Consider the following 20657-nt stretch of genomic DNA (forward strand, 5'->3'; position numbering starts at 1 on the left):
TGCCATCTCTTCTTGGTGGCATCCTGGCAGCATGCCCTTGGTGGGTTCATTGGTGGCCCTGATCTGCATCCCCCGCTCTGTGGCCATCTTCGTGGTATTGCCTTTGTTTCTTGAGTTGGGCCACGATGCCATCTCCACCTTCTGAGTCTCAATCACATTTCAGTCTTTTTTCTCTTATTTCATCTTAAATGTCTTTCTCTACCCCTCCCCCACGCCCGCCCCACCTGGCGCTGGTCATACCTCGGACTCCAGGCTGGAGAAATGGGCCGAACCACGCCTGGCAAAAAGCTCCCCGCTTCGACTCACCCGGCGTGGCAGCCACTCTGGGGAGAAGCCACCCTGGTGTCGATGGGAAGCCCCACAGCGCATCATGTGGCAGGAGCTGAGGTCCTCCAGACTACGGGAGGTTGGGTGGAGGACTCCACCACCTGGCCCCATCTCACAGGAATGATGGTGGCAGCGTCGGTGGAAGCCATGGCGATGCCGAGGAACCAGGCAACTGTAGTGGCTACAGTGTCGATGCTCCCAGTCCAGCCGGCGTTCCAAATGCTCTTCCGAGCAGCTCAAATAATGCAAAGCTTCCTTACGGCACGGTGGAGTGGGTGGCGGGAGCATTTCTAGGCTCAGGCAGTGCTGGCAAGGACCGTGACACGCATGGCATTTGGCCAACTTGTCAGCCGACCAGTAGTGCAGAGGCTTGTGCGTGGCAAAGAGCTGCCTCTCTCGGGAGGGGTAGGTGCAGAAATAATCTGGCGACTGGTACCAGCAGCTGTGGCCATCACTATCCCTCTCACAGATGTCGGAATCAGAGTCTGAAAAGTCCACATAATGACTTTGGCTGCGCAAACTGGCACCGACAGCAAGCGGGTGAGAATGGCTGCGGCAGATGTGAGCCCGGGAGCTCCTCTCACGGCTTGACGTGGTTGGGCATTTCGCTTCTGGCTCAGCTCGTGGCAGAGATGCCTCCTCAGCATGTCGGTAACGGGGGACTGGTGGGGAACGTTCATCTTCATAGGACAGCCGGGTGTAGCCGTAGCGGCTTCGCTCTTTCCCAAAAGACCGGGAAGTGCTCCTCTCCAACTCACAAGGGCTTTTAGTGGGATAACTGCTTGAAGGACCATCATATTTTTTCACCTCAGAAGTTCGGCCAGCTCCTTTCCCTGCTTGGAAACTTTCATACAAACCCCGGAGAGATTTGCGTTGCCAACCTGATGCCACTGGTGGCATATCTGGAGAATCTTTTTCCCTCACTATAGCAAAGTAGGACGGAGGGTTTTCCAGCCCACGGGAAGGCTGTGGGGGAGAGAGCTGACAGGGTGCCATTTTTTTGCTACTGACATGATCTGAAAGCCCTTCGGGTTCGATGGGGCCATAGAATCGGTGGAAGCCATCCGAGAAAGGACTCTTGAGGCTGTGGCGTGGTGGTTTAGTGGTAGGGAGTTCTGCAGGTGTAGGAGGGTACAAATCCTTGTAACAGTTCGGGCTACGGGCATGACGCCACCGTTCCACAATGCGCCGTTCACGAGGCAGGAAGCTGGAACAGGGGAGTGGAGGCCCAGGAGGACTGGGCAGGGCTGGGGGTACACCTCGCGATGGTCCATAGGTGTGATTCAGGATGGGCAACTGCTGCTGATCTGGTATTTTGGGGTCTTCACTGCTACAACAACTATACATGCCCTGGAAAAAATGGGAAAAATAGATATAGATATAGATATATAGATATGTAATAGGTTCTTCAACTATAGCTATGTTTTTACCTGTAGCAAGCTTATACTTTCTATAGTGCAAAAAATGGACTGGAAAAATTGTGAACAAGAGAGTGCTCCCAAAATGACATCTAAGCAGGTAGGACAATTAAATACAGGTGTCCTCAATTTATGACTATAATTAAGATCAGAATTACATTCATAAGTCATAGTGGTTGTTAAAGCAGGTCACTACCTGATGGTTCCTTATTTTATAACTATTTTTTGCAGCAGTTTTTAAGCAAACCCATTGTACCCAACTGGCATTTTTTCAGAAAACTGGAAATAAACATCAGTTTCTGGCAAAAAGATTTGTAAATTGCAGTCACATGACTGTGAGATGTTACAAACAGTACTAAATATGGACTAGTTGCTAAGCTCCTAAAATGTAATCAAATGGCTAAGGGGTGGGGGGAGGGGATGGAGATCTGTCTTAACTTTGAACAATCATTAAATAACCATTCATAAGTAACAGAATAACAGAGTTAGAAGGGACCTTGGAGGTCTTTTAGTCTAACCCTCTGCTCAAGCAGGAAAACTTATACCATTTCAGACAAATGGTTTTCTAATCTCTTCTTAAGTCAAGAACTATCTGTATTAGTTCTGTACTAAGAAAGTTCTAAGTTGAGTTCTCAGCATAATCTTTGAATAGGTTGGAAAAACATCTGCCTTCAGAGCAATTGCTGAGATAAAGGAGATGATATCCAAGCTAGTTGAGCCAGGGATCACCTGCAATAACTCCTGACATATAACAATAATAAGGACAATATAAATCACTGCTCCCCAGTTTTACACAATTATCTTCTTTTAAGTGGACCTTAAGAATTTCAATGAGATTCAGATGACTCCTCTTACCGAACATATCACTTCTTTCCCATCTGTCCATTTCCTATGTCACCTCTGCCATCTAACAGATTTACCCTGAGCACAATAATACAGCATCAAATTCCTTGGCCAATTTATCTTTTTTGAGTCTTTATATCAAATCCCCAGTTTGAGAAGCGGCATCCTAATGAACCCTTGTATAACATACCTATTCAAGATGTACCAAGGCAGCACTATGAATTCTAGAAGAATAGGAATTCTTTATCTGGTCAGCCCTATAAAGTAGACCAGACTAAGAAACAGACATTCTGTAGGCCTAAATCTACTTTTATTAGAATAGCTACAGTAACAGGCTCTTGTAAGTCTGGCTGTATTTCCCTTCCTCCCTCTTTTATCTTCATGTGAATTTGGGGAGAAGGGCTCTGAGGTATTTTTTAAAGTACAGGTAGTCCTTGATTACAACAGTTCATTTAGTGACTGTTCAAAGTTACAACGGCACTGAAAAATGTGACTTGTGACCGGTTTTCAGTTATGACAGTTGCTGCATCCCCATGGTCATGTGATCAAAATTCGGCCACTTGGCAGCTGGCTTATATTTATGACAGTTGCAGTGTCCTGGGGTCATGTGATCACTTTTTGTAATCTTCTGATAAGCAAAGTCAATGGGAAAACCAGATTCATTGAAGAACCTTGTTACTTACTTAACTGCAGTGATTCACTTAACAACTGTAGCAAAAAGCAAAACTCACTTAACAAATGTCTTAGCAACAGAAATGTTGGGCTCAATTGTGGTCATAAGTTGAGGACTATCTGTTATCTTATTTTGTATAGGTTAGTCCTTCACTTACAGTCACTTAGCAAAGTACCAACATATTTCCCCAGCTCAGTTCCAGAGCTACAATGATCCGTAGCCCCCACATGACCACATTTTGGATGCTTGGCAACTGGCCTGCATTTTATGGTCATTTGCTGCATCTCAGTCATATGAAAGTGTTTTACAACGTTCTTGCTGAAAACTGGAACGAAATACAAGTTTTTGGCAAAACCAGCCCATAGCGAAAAAATGGTTCACTTAACAACCATAGTGTTTGCTTAATGACCAATGTAAAGCAAGGTCATTAAATCAGGTCAGTGGCTTGCTTTACCATCATCATGACTTACAACTGTAATGGGAAAGTTCTGCTACAGTCGTAAGTGAAGGACTGCCGGTATGGGCTCCAGCCAATTTGATTGTCAACTTGGGTCTTCCCTCTGTCTGTCAAGGGCGTCCTGTATGTCAGTGTTTCTTAACCTTGGCAAGTTTAAGAAGGGTGGATTTCAACTCCCCGAATTGCTTAGCCAGCTCTGCTGGTAATCTCTACAACTTCCCATATTCTCTCTTATTCAGTTATGGGAACACCATGAGAACCCTTCCACCCTGAAGCTAAGAAAGATCATTTCTCCCTACAAACAGCCTTGTGCTGCTGATAGAGACTATTCCCCCACATTGTTGAATTTGCCCTTCAGTATAGACAAATGATTGCAGAGAAAGATCACCAGGCTAATGAATGGACAGAAGCTGAGGAAGAAAGGCAGAAGGGGTGGTAGGGTAAGGAAGAAATCCAATTGGATAGTTAAGATTGCAAGAGATCAGGACAGCAACCAGAGAAATCAAATGGGAGATCGGATTTCTGCCACGTGGATAAATGGGCTCTCTCCCACCATTTTTAAACTTAATTTCAGAAATAGACAACAGTAATTTTAATTGGTTTTATAAAGCAATCAACATGTGCAAATAAAAACTACAGACAGCCCTCAATTTACAACTACAGCTGAAAGTGGAAGTAAGTCATGCCTGATTTTAAAGCCTTTTGGACTACGGTCATTATACGACTCCAGCTTCCCCCAATGCCTTTGCTTTTTGGAAGCCCTGGGAAGATTGCAAATAGTGATCACATGACCCTGGGACTCTGCAACTGCCATAAATACATGCCAGTTCCCAAGCATCCTACAATTGTTGTAAGTGTGAAAAATAGTTACGAGCCACTTTTTTCAATATCGTAGCTTCAAATGGTTATAAGTTGAGGACTACCTGTTGCTCCTCTAAAACCTAGGCTTCCTTTAGTGGTCTTTGTAAAGGTCAGAACTAGGCTTTAAAATCAAATAGATAGCTCCTGTTCCTTCTCCTTGTCCCCAACTTTTTAGAAATTAGTCCAATAACCTAAATTTCTTTTTAAAAAAAAGAGGCATGGAGTTGTAATAGGATGCAGACTAACATCACATTAACATTTGATAGATGCCTTTCTTCCTCTGCTCCCCACTTCGGGGAGCGAATCTGCCTTCTCCCAGTGTGTCACTACATTTGATAGAGGTACAAATCAGCACATTGCCACCTCCAGTTCTTCAGGCAAGCTAGCCAGTTTTTCCCCCTCAAGTTGAATGAAAACAGATTTATTCGACAGCATGCTAATCGTCTGCCTTAATTTAAAAAAAAGTGCAAATTTTTTAAAATGCCAAAAAGTAGAGGTTTTTTTTTCTTACATTAAAGGCGCTAAGAATTGAGTTACTGTATGTTTGCAAGTTAATTTTTTAGCTTGCAAACACAGGTTACTACAGACAGTTTTCCTTAGAAAAGAGATGTCCTTTTGTGACCAAAACATGGTGTGTAGGCTTCAAAAATAGAACTATTACTAAATTTATGTACATCTGTAGACATGCCTAGGTAAAGAGATGGGATCAAGGAATATAGAAGCAGGAATGCATGACCTAAAAATAGCTGTTTCTTATCTCAAGTAGCTAGCTTCCATGTTCCGAACAAATGATATACAACAAATAAACCTGAGTAAGTTGATTTCCTTTGCATAATTTAGTTTTAAGTAATGTCAGATCTAAGAGTTGCACTTGAAATCTTGATGAGCTCTTTGCCCTTGTTTATGAGATTCCATATCCCATTGTCTATATACATACACATCCTCCCAAGCCTCTAGAAACCTATGGGGTTTTTTAACCCATAAAATTCTAAAAATGCTGATTTCTGTATCCATTTCTCCTTGGAATATTTGAGCCATGTGATCAGAGAACTGCAGCTCTAGATAAAAGGAGAGAAGTAGAAAAAGCTAGGAAAAAGTCTGCAGAAGGAAGCAAATAGCTGTGGGGTGTACACGGGGAACGGCACACTCTTTTAAAAACTCACCCTGCTAAAGGCGAGTAGAAAGTCCAGCCGGCCTGTGTGTCTCATGCAGTGGCGCAGTTTCCAGTAGATGAGATGTTCCCAGGCAAAGACCAGCAGGCTCAGCCCCATGGCTACCAAAAGCATGTAGAAGACCCCTGCCATGTTGTCTATATCCAGTTTACTGCTCATCACCTCTATTTTGTCGTTGTGGCAAATCCCTGACAGCCACAGGCGCTCCAGGAGCTCAATCTCGTCTGAAACAAAGAAGGGCAGTGGTAGAAAACATTGGGTGTCATCCCTTTGAGGTGGTCCAGAAACACCAACTGTTTGAGTACTAATACTTCCTTTATTGTAAAGTTACAGCAAAAGACTCTTTCAAGTCTGAAAGTATCTCTCCAATCCTGTACATTTACTCTGCTGAAAATCCCTTCTGAGATACTTTCTTCACTCTCCTCCTTCAGATTCAGATTTGTGTTTATCAGGCTGGCTGTTGTCTAGTCTGCAGCTCTTCCTTGTCTCCCAAAGTCACTGTCACATACCATTATAATAGGACTGTGCAGCTGACCTTCTCCCCTTCCTTCCTTCCTTCCTTCCTTCCTTCCTTCCTTCCTTCCTTCCTTCCTTCCTTCCTTCCTTCCTTCCTTCCTTCCTTCCATAAAATGCAAATCCTCTTGTTCTGGACAAAAACTGATTGCCAAGGCCTGAAATGACCAAGTAGCAGTGACTTTCTCACACAGCCTTCCTTAAGCTGGTGCACTTTAGTTGCATTAGCAGTATAGGTAGTCCTTGACTTATGACCACAACTGAGCCCAAAATTTATGTTGTTAAGTGAGACATTTGTTAAGTGAGTTTTGCCACATTTTATGACCTTTCTTGCCAGTTTGTTTGTTTGTTTATGAGATTTACATTTACTATTTGGACATGCAAACTCAGGGTGGTTTACAAGAATATAAAAATATAAAAACATCATATAAAGGGAATCATTGCAGTTGATAAGTTATGAAGAACACGGCTTCCCCAAATAGAACTTTGCTTGTGAGAAGTTTGCAACAGGGGATCACATGACTTTAGGACACAGCAATGGTCATAAGTATGAACTGGGTCCCAAGCCTCTGAATTTTGATTACATGATCATGGAGATGGTGCAAAGATTGTAACTGTGAAAAATGTTCATAAGTCATTTTTTTCAGTGCCGTTGTAACTTTGAACAGACGCTAAATGAACTGTTGTAAGTTGAGAACTACCTGCATGCAGGATGGCTAGAGAGATATGCCAGTGCTATTCACAAACACAACTGGGAAAGCTGATTCAGGACCACAGCAATATTGGAAGGTCCTTCCACAGTATCTCATTTTCACTCCTCAAACTTTCACCCGCACTTAACACTGCCCAGTAATTCTTTAGTGAACTGCAGTGGTTGAACAGAGAAACTGGCATCTAATCAGTGTCAGGCTTCCCATCAAGCTTTAAAGTTCTGCCTATTTATTTAACGATGTCTAAATAACCAGCGTAGCCATGGCAAAGACAAGCAAAGGTCTACCATGATACTTCAGCACTGGAATCTTGACAGTGTTGGGGAATTAGAATGAAGTGGGAATTCCCACCCATTGGAAACCTGAAGCTTAGACATGGTGCAAAACTGAGATGGCAAAACCAGAAGTTGTTTATCTCTGCTGTTTAAAAAAGAGGTTGATGTGTGACCACACAGGTTACAGGTAGTCCTCGACATACAGCCAAAATTGAGCCCAAAATTTCCATTGCTAAGTGAATTTTGCTGTTGTTTCCAGTTGTTAATTGAATTTTGATGTTTTTATGAACTTTCTGGCCACAGTTGTTAAATGAATCAGTGCAGTTGTTAAGTTAGTAACACGGTTAAATGAATCTGGCCTCCCCATTGGTTTTATTTGTCAGAAGGTCACAAAAGGGGATCACGTGACCTCAGGATGCCGGAACTGTCGTTAATACATGCCCGTTGCCAAGCATCCAGCATGTAAATTTGATCATGTGATTGTGGAGATGCTGCAATGGTCATAAATGGGTATAATTCTCATAAGTCATTTTTTTTCCAACTTTAAACAGTCACTCCATAAATGGTTGTAAGTTGAGGACTAATTGGATGGCATATCTGGGAATGAAGTAAATGCTGAGAGTAAAAAGAGAAAGGAAGCTACTACTAAGGGGCCCCTTTCCATAAACAATTATTTAGGGACTTCAAAAATAGATTTTCTTCGGCTATAATGAATTTCAGTCTGCAGCACTAAAAAATGCCAGTATCATGAATGTTTGAGAAGTGATGATAAAAACCTAGTTTGCATTTTTTAACTGGAATAAAGCTGAATTTTGCTAGCTGCAGGTGAAGCAGCTAGTGCCTTGTTATTTCTCTCTTAATTTTCAGCACAAGATCGTTGCATTTGCTGCTTGCTGCAGGAATATCCATTTGCTTCTGTTACACTCTACTTGTAAATCAGATTGATATTACCAGTTGTATTTCATCTGAAAGAAACGAAACATGGACTTCTCAATACAGAAGAAAAATGCAGACTCATATTTGGCAAACTTGGTTGCAAATATAAATGAATAATTAGTGTGTGTTAAATGAAACTAATCAGTGCTAACTAAAGTTTAGAATCAATGCATGGAAAACAAAAGATGATAAAAAATATGAAAATAGAAGATCAAGTAGAACTGATAAAGTTTAATATTGAGAAAAAGTAAAATATTTGGAGTATTACTGTGACTGTATATTATTTTAAAATAAATTATGTTCAGACATGGAATGAAATTAAGAAGGACATTTTAAGATGGTAGAAATTAAATTGTCACTGTAAGGGAGAATTTTATAAGCAAAATCAATGTTTTGCCTAGAATGTTTTTGCTTCAGACTATATCTGTTTTGACAACTGATATACCATTCAGGCAATGGCAAAAATATATATCTACATTTGTATGCAAGGGGAAAAAACACAATTTAAATACAGAGTGCTAACAAGTCGCAAAGGAAAGAAGAGGATTTGGTTTCCCAGTTTTGAAATTCTATTCTGGAGCTTTTTATTTTTTATTTTTTATGGTTTGGATGAAAGAATGGGTATTGCTGAGAAAGAAAAGACATTTAGAGTTAGAAAAACATGACCTAAGATATGGGCGGCATGTATATTTATGCTACAATAAAGTTAATGTGGATTTAAAGATCATTTCATTTGAAATGCCATACTGAGAATATGGAATAGATAGAAACCAAGACTGGGCACAAAAAACATTTAACATATTTGTCTTTACAAGCAAAGACAAATAGTTAACATATTAGAAATTATTGGAGAGTCAGTAGGGGGAATTTAACATTAAATCAAGAGAGCAACTAATGGAGTAGGATATAGTTGTCAGTGGTTTTCCATTTTACAGTTATCAGAAAGATTTAAAACAGATTTAAAAAAGATTTAAAATATAAAGAAAAGGAAGACAAAATTTGAAGTGCAATTGTGTACCGATGATGAACATGTAATTGCTAAAACATATATAATTTTCTTGAAATCTGAAATGGAAGAAAAGCAGGTTAAAGAAGGTATGTTAAAGTGGGCTAATAATAAACAGATGGATCCATCTATCAATATATGGTCAAAAAGATTGAAATTTACATTGTTATGATCTTAAGGATAATTTTTATAAAAATGATGTACTTTGGGTACATGACACCAGAGAAATCTAAAAGCTATAAAGGCACTTCAAATATATGGAAATGTGAACAACTTGAAGGCATATTTTATCATGCTTGAGAGATATGTAAAAAAACTTTTTAAAAAATGGATTTCAATATATACAGAGGATTTTAGACATTCAACTGAAGCCAGAATCTTTCCTTATGAGACTGATAAAGGATAAAGGGTTTAAAAAGAGCCATGGAAGATTATTTCAATATTTGATTACTATGGCAATTATCATATGTACAAAGTGGAAAGTTTTGGCATTACCCACCATGGAGGAACATCAGATGAAATTGACAGAATATGCTGAGATGGCTAAATTGGCTTCTTTGATTAGAGAAAGGTCATTATTGACATTCATCAACCACTGGAAACCTATTATGGATTTTTTTTTTTGCGTAAAAAAGAAAATTATTTTGTGACTTATGGTTTAGATGATTAAAAAGAATAATGATTATGATGAAATCTTGGAGAGAGATTTGATTAGAATTGTATGTATTACTGCTGAGAGGAAAATTGGAAGCCATTTTTAATATCTCTTTTCATGTTTTATTTTCCATCTCCTTTTTTCTTTGTCTCTTCTTTTCTTCTCCTTTCTTTTCTTCCTCTTTCACATTTGCTATATCTTTTTCCTAGAATATACTTCTTACTATATATGTAAAAAAAGTATTTAATAAAAAAGTATTTAAAAAAGAATTTGTGTACTGAAAAATAGCATTACACCCCATTACTAGCTGAGGACAAGAAATATTTTCTTATCACAATGATGCTGCATAATCCAATTTGATGGCCGATAGGTGAAGTAGATTGCTGTTTGTCAATCTGAGAAGAGAAGGTGGCCCATGCATAAGCCTTGAATGTAAAATTTTAGGAATTATTTTAAATCTGTCTTAGAAATAGAAAATATTTAGAAAATATGACTTCTGTAACAGAATCATCAGTGCTTGGAATACTTTACCTGATTCTGTGGTCTCTTCCCATAATCCTAAAAGCTTCAACCAAAAACTTTCTACTATTGACCTCACCCCATTCCTAAGAGGACTATAAGGGGCGTGCATAAGCGCACAAACGTGCCTACCGTTCCTGTCCTATTGTTTTTTGTTTGTTTGTTTTTCTTCCTATATATATATATATTGATGCTTATACCTCCTAATATTTACTCATATATATGTTCATATACTATATAATCCTTTTTATATGATGTTGTGACAAATAAAATAAATAAATAAATAAATAAATAGATACCAGATGCCTCACAGTGGAAGATATTACCAAATTAGGCTATACGCAGTGGTGGGATTCAGCCAGTTCGCACCACTTCAGGAGAACCGGTTGTTAACTTTCTGAGCAGTTTGGTGAACTGGTTGTTGGAAGAAATCATTACGGCAGAGAACCGGTTGTTAAATTATTTGAATCCCACCACTGGCTATACAGTTTGGGAAATGGCTGCATGGAGATCTGGCTCCAGAGGGCAACATATGACTTTTTGTTTATGAGGGGGTCAAACTCAAACTCCTGTGGCCTGGATCTGGCCAGTGGAGAAGCTGGAAACAGCAAAGGGCTGGCCTACTGTGCCTCTGTCAGCAAAAACGCAGCTGGGTGTGTGTGCACCCCCACCCCACCCCGTGCTCCATTTTTGCTGGCCAAAGGCTAGCAAAACAATCTAACAACAAAACAAAAGGAAAAATGTTTCCCCTTTTGCATTTGAACATGCAAGAAAGGGCAGGAAAGGAGAAAGACAAAGACAAAGATGGGAAGATGGGAAGAGAGCAAGGAAGAAAAAAATAAGGAAAAAGGGGAAGGAAGAAGAAAAGAGAAGGAAAAGGGAAGGAAAAAGAAAAAAAGGAAGGAAGGGAAGGAAGGAGGGAAGGAAGGAAGGAAGGAAGGAAGGAAGGAAGGAAGGAAGGAAGGAAGGAAGGAAGGAAGGAAGGAAGGAAGATTCAGGGAGGGTCTCAGGGAAGTCCTTTTCTTACCACTTGGCCACCACAGGTGCCCTTGACACGAGTGGTATCAAGCTGGCCATGCCACCCTGGCCACAGCCTCCCCGGCCCTCTGAGGTCAAGCACAACCCTGATGCTGCCCACAATGAAATCACCTGACACCCCTGATTTAGCGCATGCAGGAGCCCACTTATAGTTTTTAGGAACACCTGAAAGTTGTTGTGCATCTTCCTGAATTTGTCAATCTTAAGAAGGAGCCCACCTTGCTTTAAGGAGCTCTTGGCGTGCTACTGCACATGCATTTACAGGTACTCTGAATCACATTTATTTATTTTTTCTTTCTTTCCAAATCTCTTTACAGTCCAATAGGCTTATATAGTTAAAAAAAACTTTTTTTCCAGTGACACTCACTTGAGAGTATGCACTTAGAATAAGGCATAATACTCTTAATTTTAGGTCATGGTATATTTCAAAAAGTCCATTACACCTCCCTTTCCGCTCCCTTACCATCACTGAGAAACTGAAGCAGGGCCAGGTCAATGGGTCGTTTCCATTTGGAACCTTTTTGCAGGGCAATGCCATAGCCTGTCGTGGCAAAGACCTTCCCACTTCCTATGGTGACAAGCTTGCAACCTTCTTCTTTGCGGGCCATGTAGTTGAGGACAGCTGCATCATAAATGAAAGCATCCAGCTTCCTGCAGACAGGGAAAAAAAGGCAGGCTGGGATGAGTTGAGGAGAACCCAGAGAAGGGGCACCTCAGAGAAGGTGGACTGTAAGGAACTGCACATTCAATTTCTCTTTTTTGAAACCAATACTTAGATTGGTTTCCAAATAAACTGGACACCTATTTTTAATAGAAGATAATATTTATAGCTCAGGGTTGAACTGTGCTCCCCTTGATGCTCTTAGAGCTTGGTTATTTCCTTGCAGATGTTTCGTTACCCATCTGGGTAACATCATCACTGTTAGCTCTCATGATGCACCCAGCGCTGATAATGTTACTTAGTTGGGTAATGAAATGTCTGCAAAAAAAAAACAACCAGGCTCAGAGAGCAGCAAGAACCCCACACACGTTTTTGAATCTTGAAAGAATACAATTTTCTGGAGTCTAACCCACACAGCTTAAAAGTAAATTGGTTTGATAAATGCATAGAAAGATGCAGAGTTGTTCTCCTAAGAGGCAAAATGTGGCTAGTTTGGATTAGCTAACTGGGAGGAAACCATGTCCATAGATGGCCAGAAGGAAGAAACTAGCAAATAATCTTGCAACCTACCTTACTATATCTTAATCCTCAATCTATATCAATAAAGAGCATACAGAAATATTATTTTATTTATTTGTATCCCACCTTTATTTTTTATTTGTATTCCATCTTTATTGTTTTTATAATTAACTCAAGGGGGCAAACATATCCAACACACTTCCCTCCTCCTATTTTCCTCACAATAACTGTATAAGGTGGGTTCAGCTGAGAGTGAGTGACTGGCCCAAAGTCATCGAGCTGGCTTTCGTGTTTAAGGCAGAACTAGAAGTCAAGGTCTCCCACTTTCTAGCCTCATACGTTAACCACTAAACTGTCTCTTTATGACTGATTAATATCCCTAAAACAGTAAAAAAGACAGGCAGAGATTTAAAGCACTAGGTCCTAATGACTAGGAATACAACTCATAAGCCAATAAGAAAAAAAAGTTATTTGTTAGAATAAATCATGTCCTTCACTTTGTTCATTACTTCCTCAATTTGATTGATTCACTTATATGTGTGTGTGTGTACACCTTTCTATCTTTTCATCTCCTCTTAAACACTTTAGCTGTACAATATTGCCACTTCTAGTTCCTTATATGCATAATAGCCTGGTGTTCTTATTACAATGAGCTTTCTGTAGGGGAGATGTCTACAGTTATGCTTCCTTCTAAAGAGACCACCTTAGCCATTTTAAGATATTTGGACTTCAACTCCCAGAATATCCCAACCAGAAATGAGAAGAGTGGAGTATTCTGGGAGCTGAAGTCCATACACCTTAAAATCGCTAAGGTTGGAAACACCCTTTTACAATATTTTTGCACATCATAGCAACATTGTGATGCCTGGAACCAACTCTGGATTTGTATGGGGTGGGGAGGTAGAAATGCTACTGAACTGCAGACAGAATCAAAAGAAGTCTGCAGGAATTTAAAAAGCAATGCAAATAATAAAATATAACAAATTTCCTTCAGGATAAAGGAAGGAACATTTAACTAAACTAGTGAGACTAATGTATGTGTGTGAGTATTCATAATTTTCTACAGAATCATGTCATAGCTGTTAATCTGTCTTAATTAGCAGCATATATGACTGTGATCTTGGTATATAGGATTAAATAGTAAATCATATATTTATAATAACCCAGCCAGTTGGCTTTTTAAATTGATAGCAGGCTTGACAGCTGTTCCAATAGCAATGAAGACCCTATCCATATGCCTGCTCAAAGGAGGCTGACTGAGCTATAATCCCTCTTGTATTGTGGAAAATAATATTTAAGTTGCAAAACGTTCACATATGAAAATTTCAGATATAAACCCCCCATTAGCAGTTTTACTAAAGCATAATGCTGCACAGTTTCTTTAGCAATGGGTACCACATGGGCTGGGGCTTGTTTTATTTAGTTCCTTTCCAAAAGAAATCAGCCAGAATTCAGACATTTACAGAAAGCGCCGTTGTGACGAACAGTAGGAAGCCTGTTTAGTAATAGGCACTGTTGGACTAACATGTATTCATGGCAAGACTCAAGAAAGTTACACACAGATTTATTTATTTCTTTAAACATAAATACAGACTTACTCCTATGTACTGTATTCAGAAGATTTGTGGAGACACCTGGTTGAACTGAAAGGATTCAGAATATTTATCAATTTACCATTGATAAAAATGGTAAGAGCCAGTCTAGTATAGTGAAGGTACAGGGCTAGAAACTAGGAGATTATAAATTCTAGTCCCGCTTTAGGCATGAAAGTTGGCTGGATAATTTCAGGCCAAGCAACAGGAGTCTGTGAGTTCTAGTCCTGCCTCAGGCATGAAAGCCAACTATTTCAGGTGTCTCCAACCTTGGCAACTTTAAGCCTGGAGGACTTCAACTCCCAGAATTCCCCAGCCAGCTTTGCTTAAAGTTACCAAGGTTGGAGACCCCTGAACTAGTTGGCTTTGAGGCAGTCACTCTCTCTCAGCCCAACTCACTTCACAGGGTTGTTGTTGTGGAGAAAACTGGAGGAGGAAGGGATAATATATATATGTTCACCACCTTGAGTTATTTATAAAGCAATAAAGCCAAGATAAAAATCTAATAAATAAATCAGCAGGGTTTAACATTTTTAATTTTTAAGTAATACAAATCCTTAAAGAGACAGTCCTCTTGCATGGGAGGAACACATCTAAGAAGTTGTTTTGTTTATCCCAATTGTGTATGCTCTGAAAATAAAAAAATATATTTTTGCCTTTAGAGTTCCTTTTCTTATAAGCCTTTTAACCGACTGACTGATTAATTGACCAAAACTTACATTATTAACTTGACTAAGATTTATTTAATAAAAACTAATTAACAAACTTGTGTTACAAGGTCACAAAATAATATGGGTGTGAGAGTCAGCCATGTCACCAGCCACATCCAACAGCCACCCATGACACTTGCTTAATCAAATGTCACACTGTAATCGCCACAGCAATTAATATCCCTTTGCAGCTGTGAGTTGCATAGGCAGGGGGAAACATGGCCCCCTTTTCAGGGTGTATGATTGCACTCCAAACACAGCAAGCTAGTAGAGAGAATGTGAGAAATGTCTAAAACTTGCTGGAATGTGTTTGCTGGTAAAATCTTCAGATGTTACACCTGTAGAAGAAGAGCAGGCAGACCCTGGAGGAAGAGTCAAGTGAGTAATTAGCCTGCAGTCTTTAAGTCCCTACAAAGTCTAAATCCAGCCCCTCTTGAATTCCTTAACTCTTATCTAGTGGCAATTTAGTACAGACTATGAACTGACTAGATTCTTAGGCATGATTAATATGATTATTTGTACCTGACAACACCAGCTGGAATGTGAGTGACCACTGACCATCTACTCTAGATCACAGGAGACAGTATTAAAATTGAAGTGGCTAAATGAAGTCATGGGGGGTGGGGGGAACAACAACAATCTTATTTTCCTTCTCTACCCCTGTTCTCCCAATGTTATACCGGTCTTTCCTGCCATTCCCTTTTTACTTACCCTGTCTGCAGATTTTGAAGTGCATCTTCCACACTGCGCTGGTTGTACTTCCCCATATATTCATGCATTTCTCCATAGTTGTTCCGAATATTTTTTTCGGTGCTACCATTAGGAACTGTGCCAAATCTCAAAGGAGGATAATGGTGCTGTGGTCTCTGAAACTGTGGAGAGTAGACAAATGGAATAGGCATTGCCAGCCCATCCTTAGAAATAGAAACACACTCAGGAAATAAGAGACTAATCCTATCAGAGAGGATTGGAAGCTTCTGTGTTTTGGCTGAGTGAAATACATGATGTTTGGCTAGCCAATCGAAATTATATCCAAAATTTGGATGTCTAGTTATCAGGAGATTCCTGCTATGTCAGGGGTCAGGTAAATCTAGAGCTGGCAGGCTAAAATATGGATGGTTAGGAGAATAGTTCATTGCCGGACTGATTTTTTTTAAAAAGTTTTATTAATCTTAATTGTAATATATGTCTGTGGGTGTATACACACACACACACACACACAACATATATACATACATATGTGCATATATAAATATACATACATACACATACATATATGCATATATAAGTTGAAGCAAGGACAGGTTGAGCTCCTGTCCTTGCTTCAGCTTCTGCCAACCTAGCAGCTCAAAACCATGCAAATAGAAATAGATACAGTAAATAGGTACCACTTCAGTGGGAAGGTAACAGCACTCTGTGACGTCATGCTGGTCACATGACTACAAAAATTTTTTTGGACAGTGCTGGTTAAATGGTCTTGAAATGGAAGTGAGCACCATCTCTTTGAATTGGACACAACTAGCGGAGTAAACATCCACAGGCACTTCTTTACCTTTTTACAATGTACCGTATTTTTCAGAGTATAAGATGCACCTTTCCCCCCCAAAAGAGGGTGAACATTTGGGTGCGTCTTATACACCCAATGTAGCCCCACCCAGCCTCTGAAATGGAGGTTTCAGAGGCTGAAAAAAAAGGAACGTGCAGAGTTCACAACCAACAAACCTGTTGCTAAAGTTCACCTCCGGGAACAGGTGATTGTGGGTATTCCAGGAGGCCGATCCATCCCCAGTTAGCTTTTTTCTTATTTTCCTCCCTAAAAGCTAAGGTGCGTCTTATACTCCAGTGCGCTTTATAGTCTGAAAAATACGGTATATATAATTTCTACTTTTTATATTTTATTCTAACAAAAGGAGAAATATTGGCTATCGGGAAGGATTTTTCCAAGGATATAGTCATAGAATTTCTCTTTTTAATTTTTCTGGCAATCCAGGTGAATGATGTTAGTATTTCTTGAAAGCATATCTGAGAATAATTCTCAGGGGCTCCTCACTTGTCACATATAAGCAGGTACAACTGAGCTCCAATATCATTTTGTAATTAAAAACAGCTTTGGGAAAGAGGCTTTCAGAGTCAAGATCATGAGGCCAAATAAGCTTTTGTATACCCTTAGCAGAAAAAACAGCCATATACTATATGTGTAACTCCAAGTTACATAGTAACAGCCAGGAAGGAAGAAAGAAAGATAAATACTGTTGATTGCATTTCACTGCTCTAAATATTACTTTTTGAATCTACCTGTATTTCCTAATGGCTCTCCATGTCGGTTTCATGCAGCACAACTGGTTATTAACCCTCCAGGTTGTAATCAATTACCAGGTTTACAATTTGGGTGCTTAAACACTTATGAAAGTGGTACCTAGGAAAAGCCTAGTGATTCTGAATTCTGGAAGTAGCTTTGAGGCTGCACAAAATTTATGTAAAGCTTTTCCAGGATCATTCTCTCTTGCTCTCTCCGTACAAACCTGATATATGCATTTAAACTCAAGATAAATACATATATATCATACACACGTGTTTTAACTCAACATACATGCATGCATATAAACTACATACATACATACATACATACATCATACATACAAACTCAAGTTACATATACACATTTAAACTCAAGATACATGCATACATGCATAGTATAGGGTGTGTCAAATTTTTCAACTTTCAATTTCCAAAAACAAGGAGTGCTCAAAAGTTGTGACATGCCTTGGGGATTCTAAAGATATTTTGGTTATTTTAATATAATTTAATATTGGTAAGTAAATATTGTTTATGTAGTTACTTACATAAGTTTATGTAGTTACTTACATAAGTTTATGTAGTTACTTACATAAGTTTATGTAGTTACTTACATAAACTCAACATACATGCATACATATAAGCTCAAGATGCATAGATACATGCATTTAAAATGAAAACCTATATTTAAACTCCGGGGTGAACGGTTAACTTTGTCTTTTTGCAAAAGAAGAGGAGAGCAAATAATTTAGAAAGCCAACTGCAAGCAGGGGTTGGGCCTATGGGTGGAAGCGAGATCCTCAATGGCCTTAGAAATAGATGGATGCCATAGAAAGATAATTCTGGATACAAAAGGATTCAGCAGTTGTCAGAAAATGATTGTTGACAGAGAGGTGCACAGAGATCAGCAATACGGAAATAGACCGGGACACATTTAGAAGGATCAAGGGCAGGGACAGCCTGTTTGTTCTCTTCTGAGAAAGGACTTCAGAAAGCTGTAGAGAAAAACATCTTTGTCACGTTTCAAGCCTCATCAAATTGGTTGCCTATAACAGACTGTTGTTCTGGGGGACCCTTGGACCTTTCTTCAGCATAGCACAGATAAGGCAGAAGTGGCCAATTTAAAACACATCTCTAGTCAGGGACAAAAGTCAGAGCATCAGCACACTGAAGGGATTGATTCGTCTAAATGAGGATCCTGGAAAAAGGCTACTCGGTGGCAAACGGCTGAGGAGCCATTAGAGCAGGGGTAGTGAATCATGGCTTTTTTATGACTTATGGACTTCAACACCCAGAATTCCTGAGCCAGCATGGCTGGCTCAGGAATTCTGGGTGTTGAAGTCCTCAAGTCGTAAAAGGGCCATGGTTCCCCACCTTTGCATTAGAGGGAGAAACATCTCCAGAGAACGCTGGAAAGGAATATAGGAGATGGGCGCAGATTATCTGGAGATTGACAGAGCTGTGGATATAATCAAGGAACAGGAGAAAAAAGGAATAGAGAAAGGACCAATGGAAGTGGCTAAGAATGCGGCAGGAGAAGATGGCAGGATGCAGAGATGGATAAATGCTTGTGACTAAGAACATGAAGAGGCTTGTGATACCTACGAGATGAACTGGCTTGTTAAGTTTTATGGACTGCACAGCTTTGTCAGAGAAATAAAGGCAAGATTTCTGTTTTAATAGGCAGTAATGCTGGAGAAGTTTTATCCTTGAAGAGCCACGTGTGGCAGGGTCACAGACCAGCAAATAGTAGGGTTGGAGCCAAAGGGAGGGGGAAAGCAAGAATTTTCCCTTTTCCCTTCTTTTATCGCCCCAGCCACCTCTGCCTTTTACTTCTGGAGGAGCACATTGCTGGGGGCTTTGAAATGAGGCCGGAGGATCGAGACCTCAGGTTGCCCATGTCTACAAAAGAACAAAATCCGATGCCTTTCACCATGGCAAGCTCCAGAAGAGCAATGCTGGTCATTCAAAGCTAGCATCTCCAATTTTATCTGTTTGTTTCTCACTGCTATTGAAAGATTCTTCGCTGTAGTGTTGTAAGACATTAGCAGGCCTCCGCTGTGGAATTTTACACCACTAAATCTGCAGTCTCAGATACGGCTGCCAAGGCAGAAAGCCACCCAGCTCTGTGTGGCTTAATTCAGAGTATGAAATCTATCCAGCAATGCCCATTTCAAGCACATTTTGCAAAACTTTCCTTTCTCTGCTTCCAATTACCAACTTTCCCTCCCTCCCCACTCAGTGTGAATTTGTTAAACTGAGCTGTTTAATATTTATCTGAGATTGCGTTTCTTGTTGGACATTAATTATGCCTATTAATTACACCCCAGCTTGTTAGCTCTTAACGAAAGGGATTCAATGGGAACCGGGCTGCCATGCCACAGCTGGTCCGATTTGCGTGGCTCCCTCCTTCCCACAGCTGTGGTTGTTCGTCAGGGGCTAATTACCAGGCGATAATCAGCCACGTCCTGGTTTATAAATACCTCCAATACATGCTGGGTACCAACAAGGCTTCCGGTGGAGGGCCCTGTGGAGCTTCTAAATGTGACAAATGAGTCCAACAGCTTGCCCATCTCCCGTAACTTGGTATGCTCCAAGGTACTAGAATTCAGTTCCCATGCTAGAAGGAAGGATGGGAGTTGAAGTCTAAAGCATTTGAAGGCATCAGATTGGGAAATACACCTGGTTTAGGTAATTTACACTTTAATAAACAAACATGGGAAGTGAGATCCCTTGCTTCCTTCCATCCAGTCTGTCAGGTTTGCCATTTTTAATCTTTTATTGTAATGTCTTTGTTTATTGTAAGCCAACTAGTGTCATTCCAATCAAGCTGCATACAAATTTAATGCATTTTTATTATTATATCCGTGTAACCCAGTGGTAGTCAACCTGATCCCTACCGCCCACTAGTGGGCATTCCAGCTTTCATGGTGGGCGGTAGGGTTTTGTGCAATACTGAAGCACTTTCTTTTTTTTAAATTTAATTGACTTTTTAAAAAAAATTCATAGCATTATTTAAAAACATTTTCATTAGGTTTTCATAAAATTCCCCATAACAATTTAAATTTCTGAAAATATACTATTTGTATCGCCCACGCATAAGTTTAGTTCACGTTACGCAAGTGAAACTAAATGGCGCTATAGTGCAACCGCAAACAAAAGAGCCTCGTCCCAGAATAGCTTGCGCATCTCCCCTCACACCACCCAGCTGTAACAGACAAGCAGAGCTGGTAGCCGGCCGGCGGCCCCCACCCCAACTCCAATCCACGATGCGCGAGAGGCATGCGCAGACGACGATACATGGCGCATTACTGTGGAACCGGTGGGCGGTTAGAAAATTTTACTACTAACAGAGATACAAAAGTGGGCGGTAGGTATAAAACGGTTGACTACTCCTGGTGTAATCTCTCTCTCTCTCCCCGTCTCTCACACTGCAAAATATAATCCCTATGTTTGAAATTAGAAGCACTTAACAAC

The 20657-nt window shown here is 40.1% G+C and overlaps 1 protein-coding gene across 1 annotated transcript in view; it reads right to left on the reverse strand.

Annotated features, from left to right (window-relative positions):
* Positions 1-234: 234 nt before the first annotated feature.
* Positions 235-20657, reverse strand: part of GRIN2D (glutamate ionotropic receptor NMDA type subunit 2D) — a 30147-nt gene continuing 9724 nt past the window's right edge. Inside the window, exons 9-12 of the mRNA XM_058181575.1 lie at positions 15597-15757; positions 11867-12054; positions 5743-5975; positions 235-1677 (exon numbers count right to left, since the gene is read on the reverse strand). Of these exons, the coding sequence (XP_058037558.1) occupies positions 235-1677; positions 5743-5975; positions 11867-12054; positions 15597-15757 (2025 nt within the window). The remainder of the gene's footprint in view (positions 1678-5742; positions 5976-11866; positions 12055-15596; positions 15758-20657) is intronic.

Source organism: Ahaetulla prasina, chromosome 4 (genome assembly GCF_028640845.1).
Source record: "Ahaetulla prasina isolate Xishuangbanna chromosome 4, ASM2864084v1, whole genome shotgun sequence".
Classification (NCBI taxonomy): Eukaryota; Metazoa; Chordata; class Lepidosauria; order Squamata; family Colubridae; genus Ahaetulla; species Ahaetulla prasina.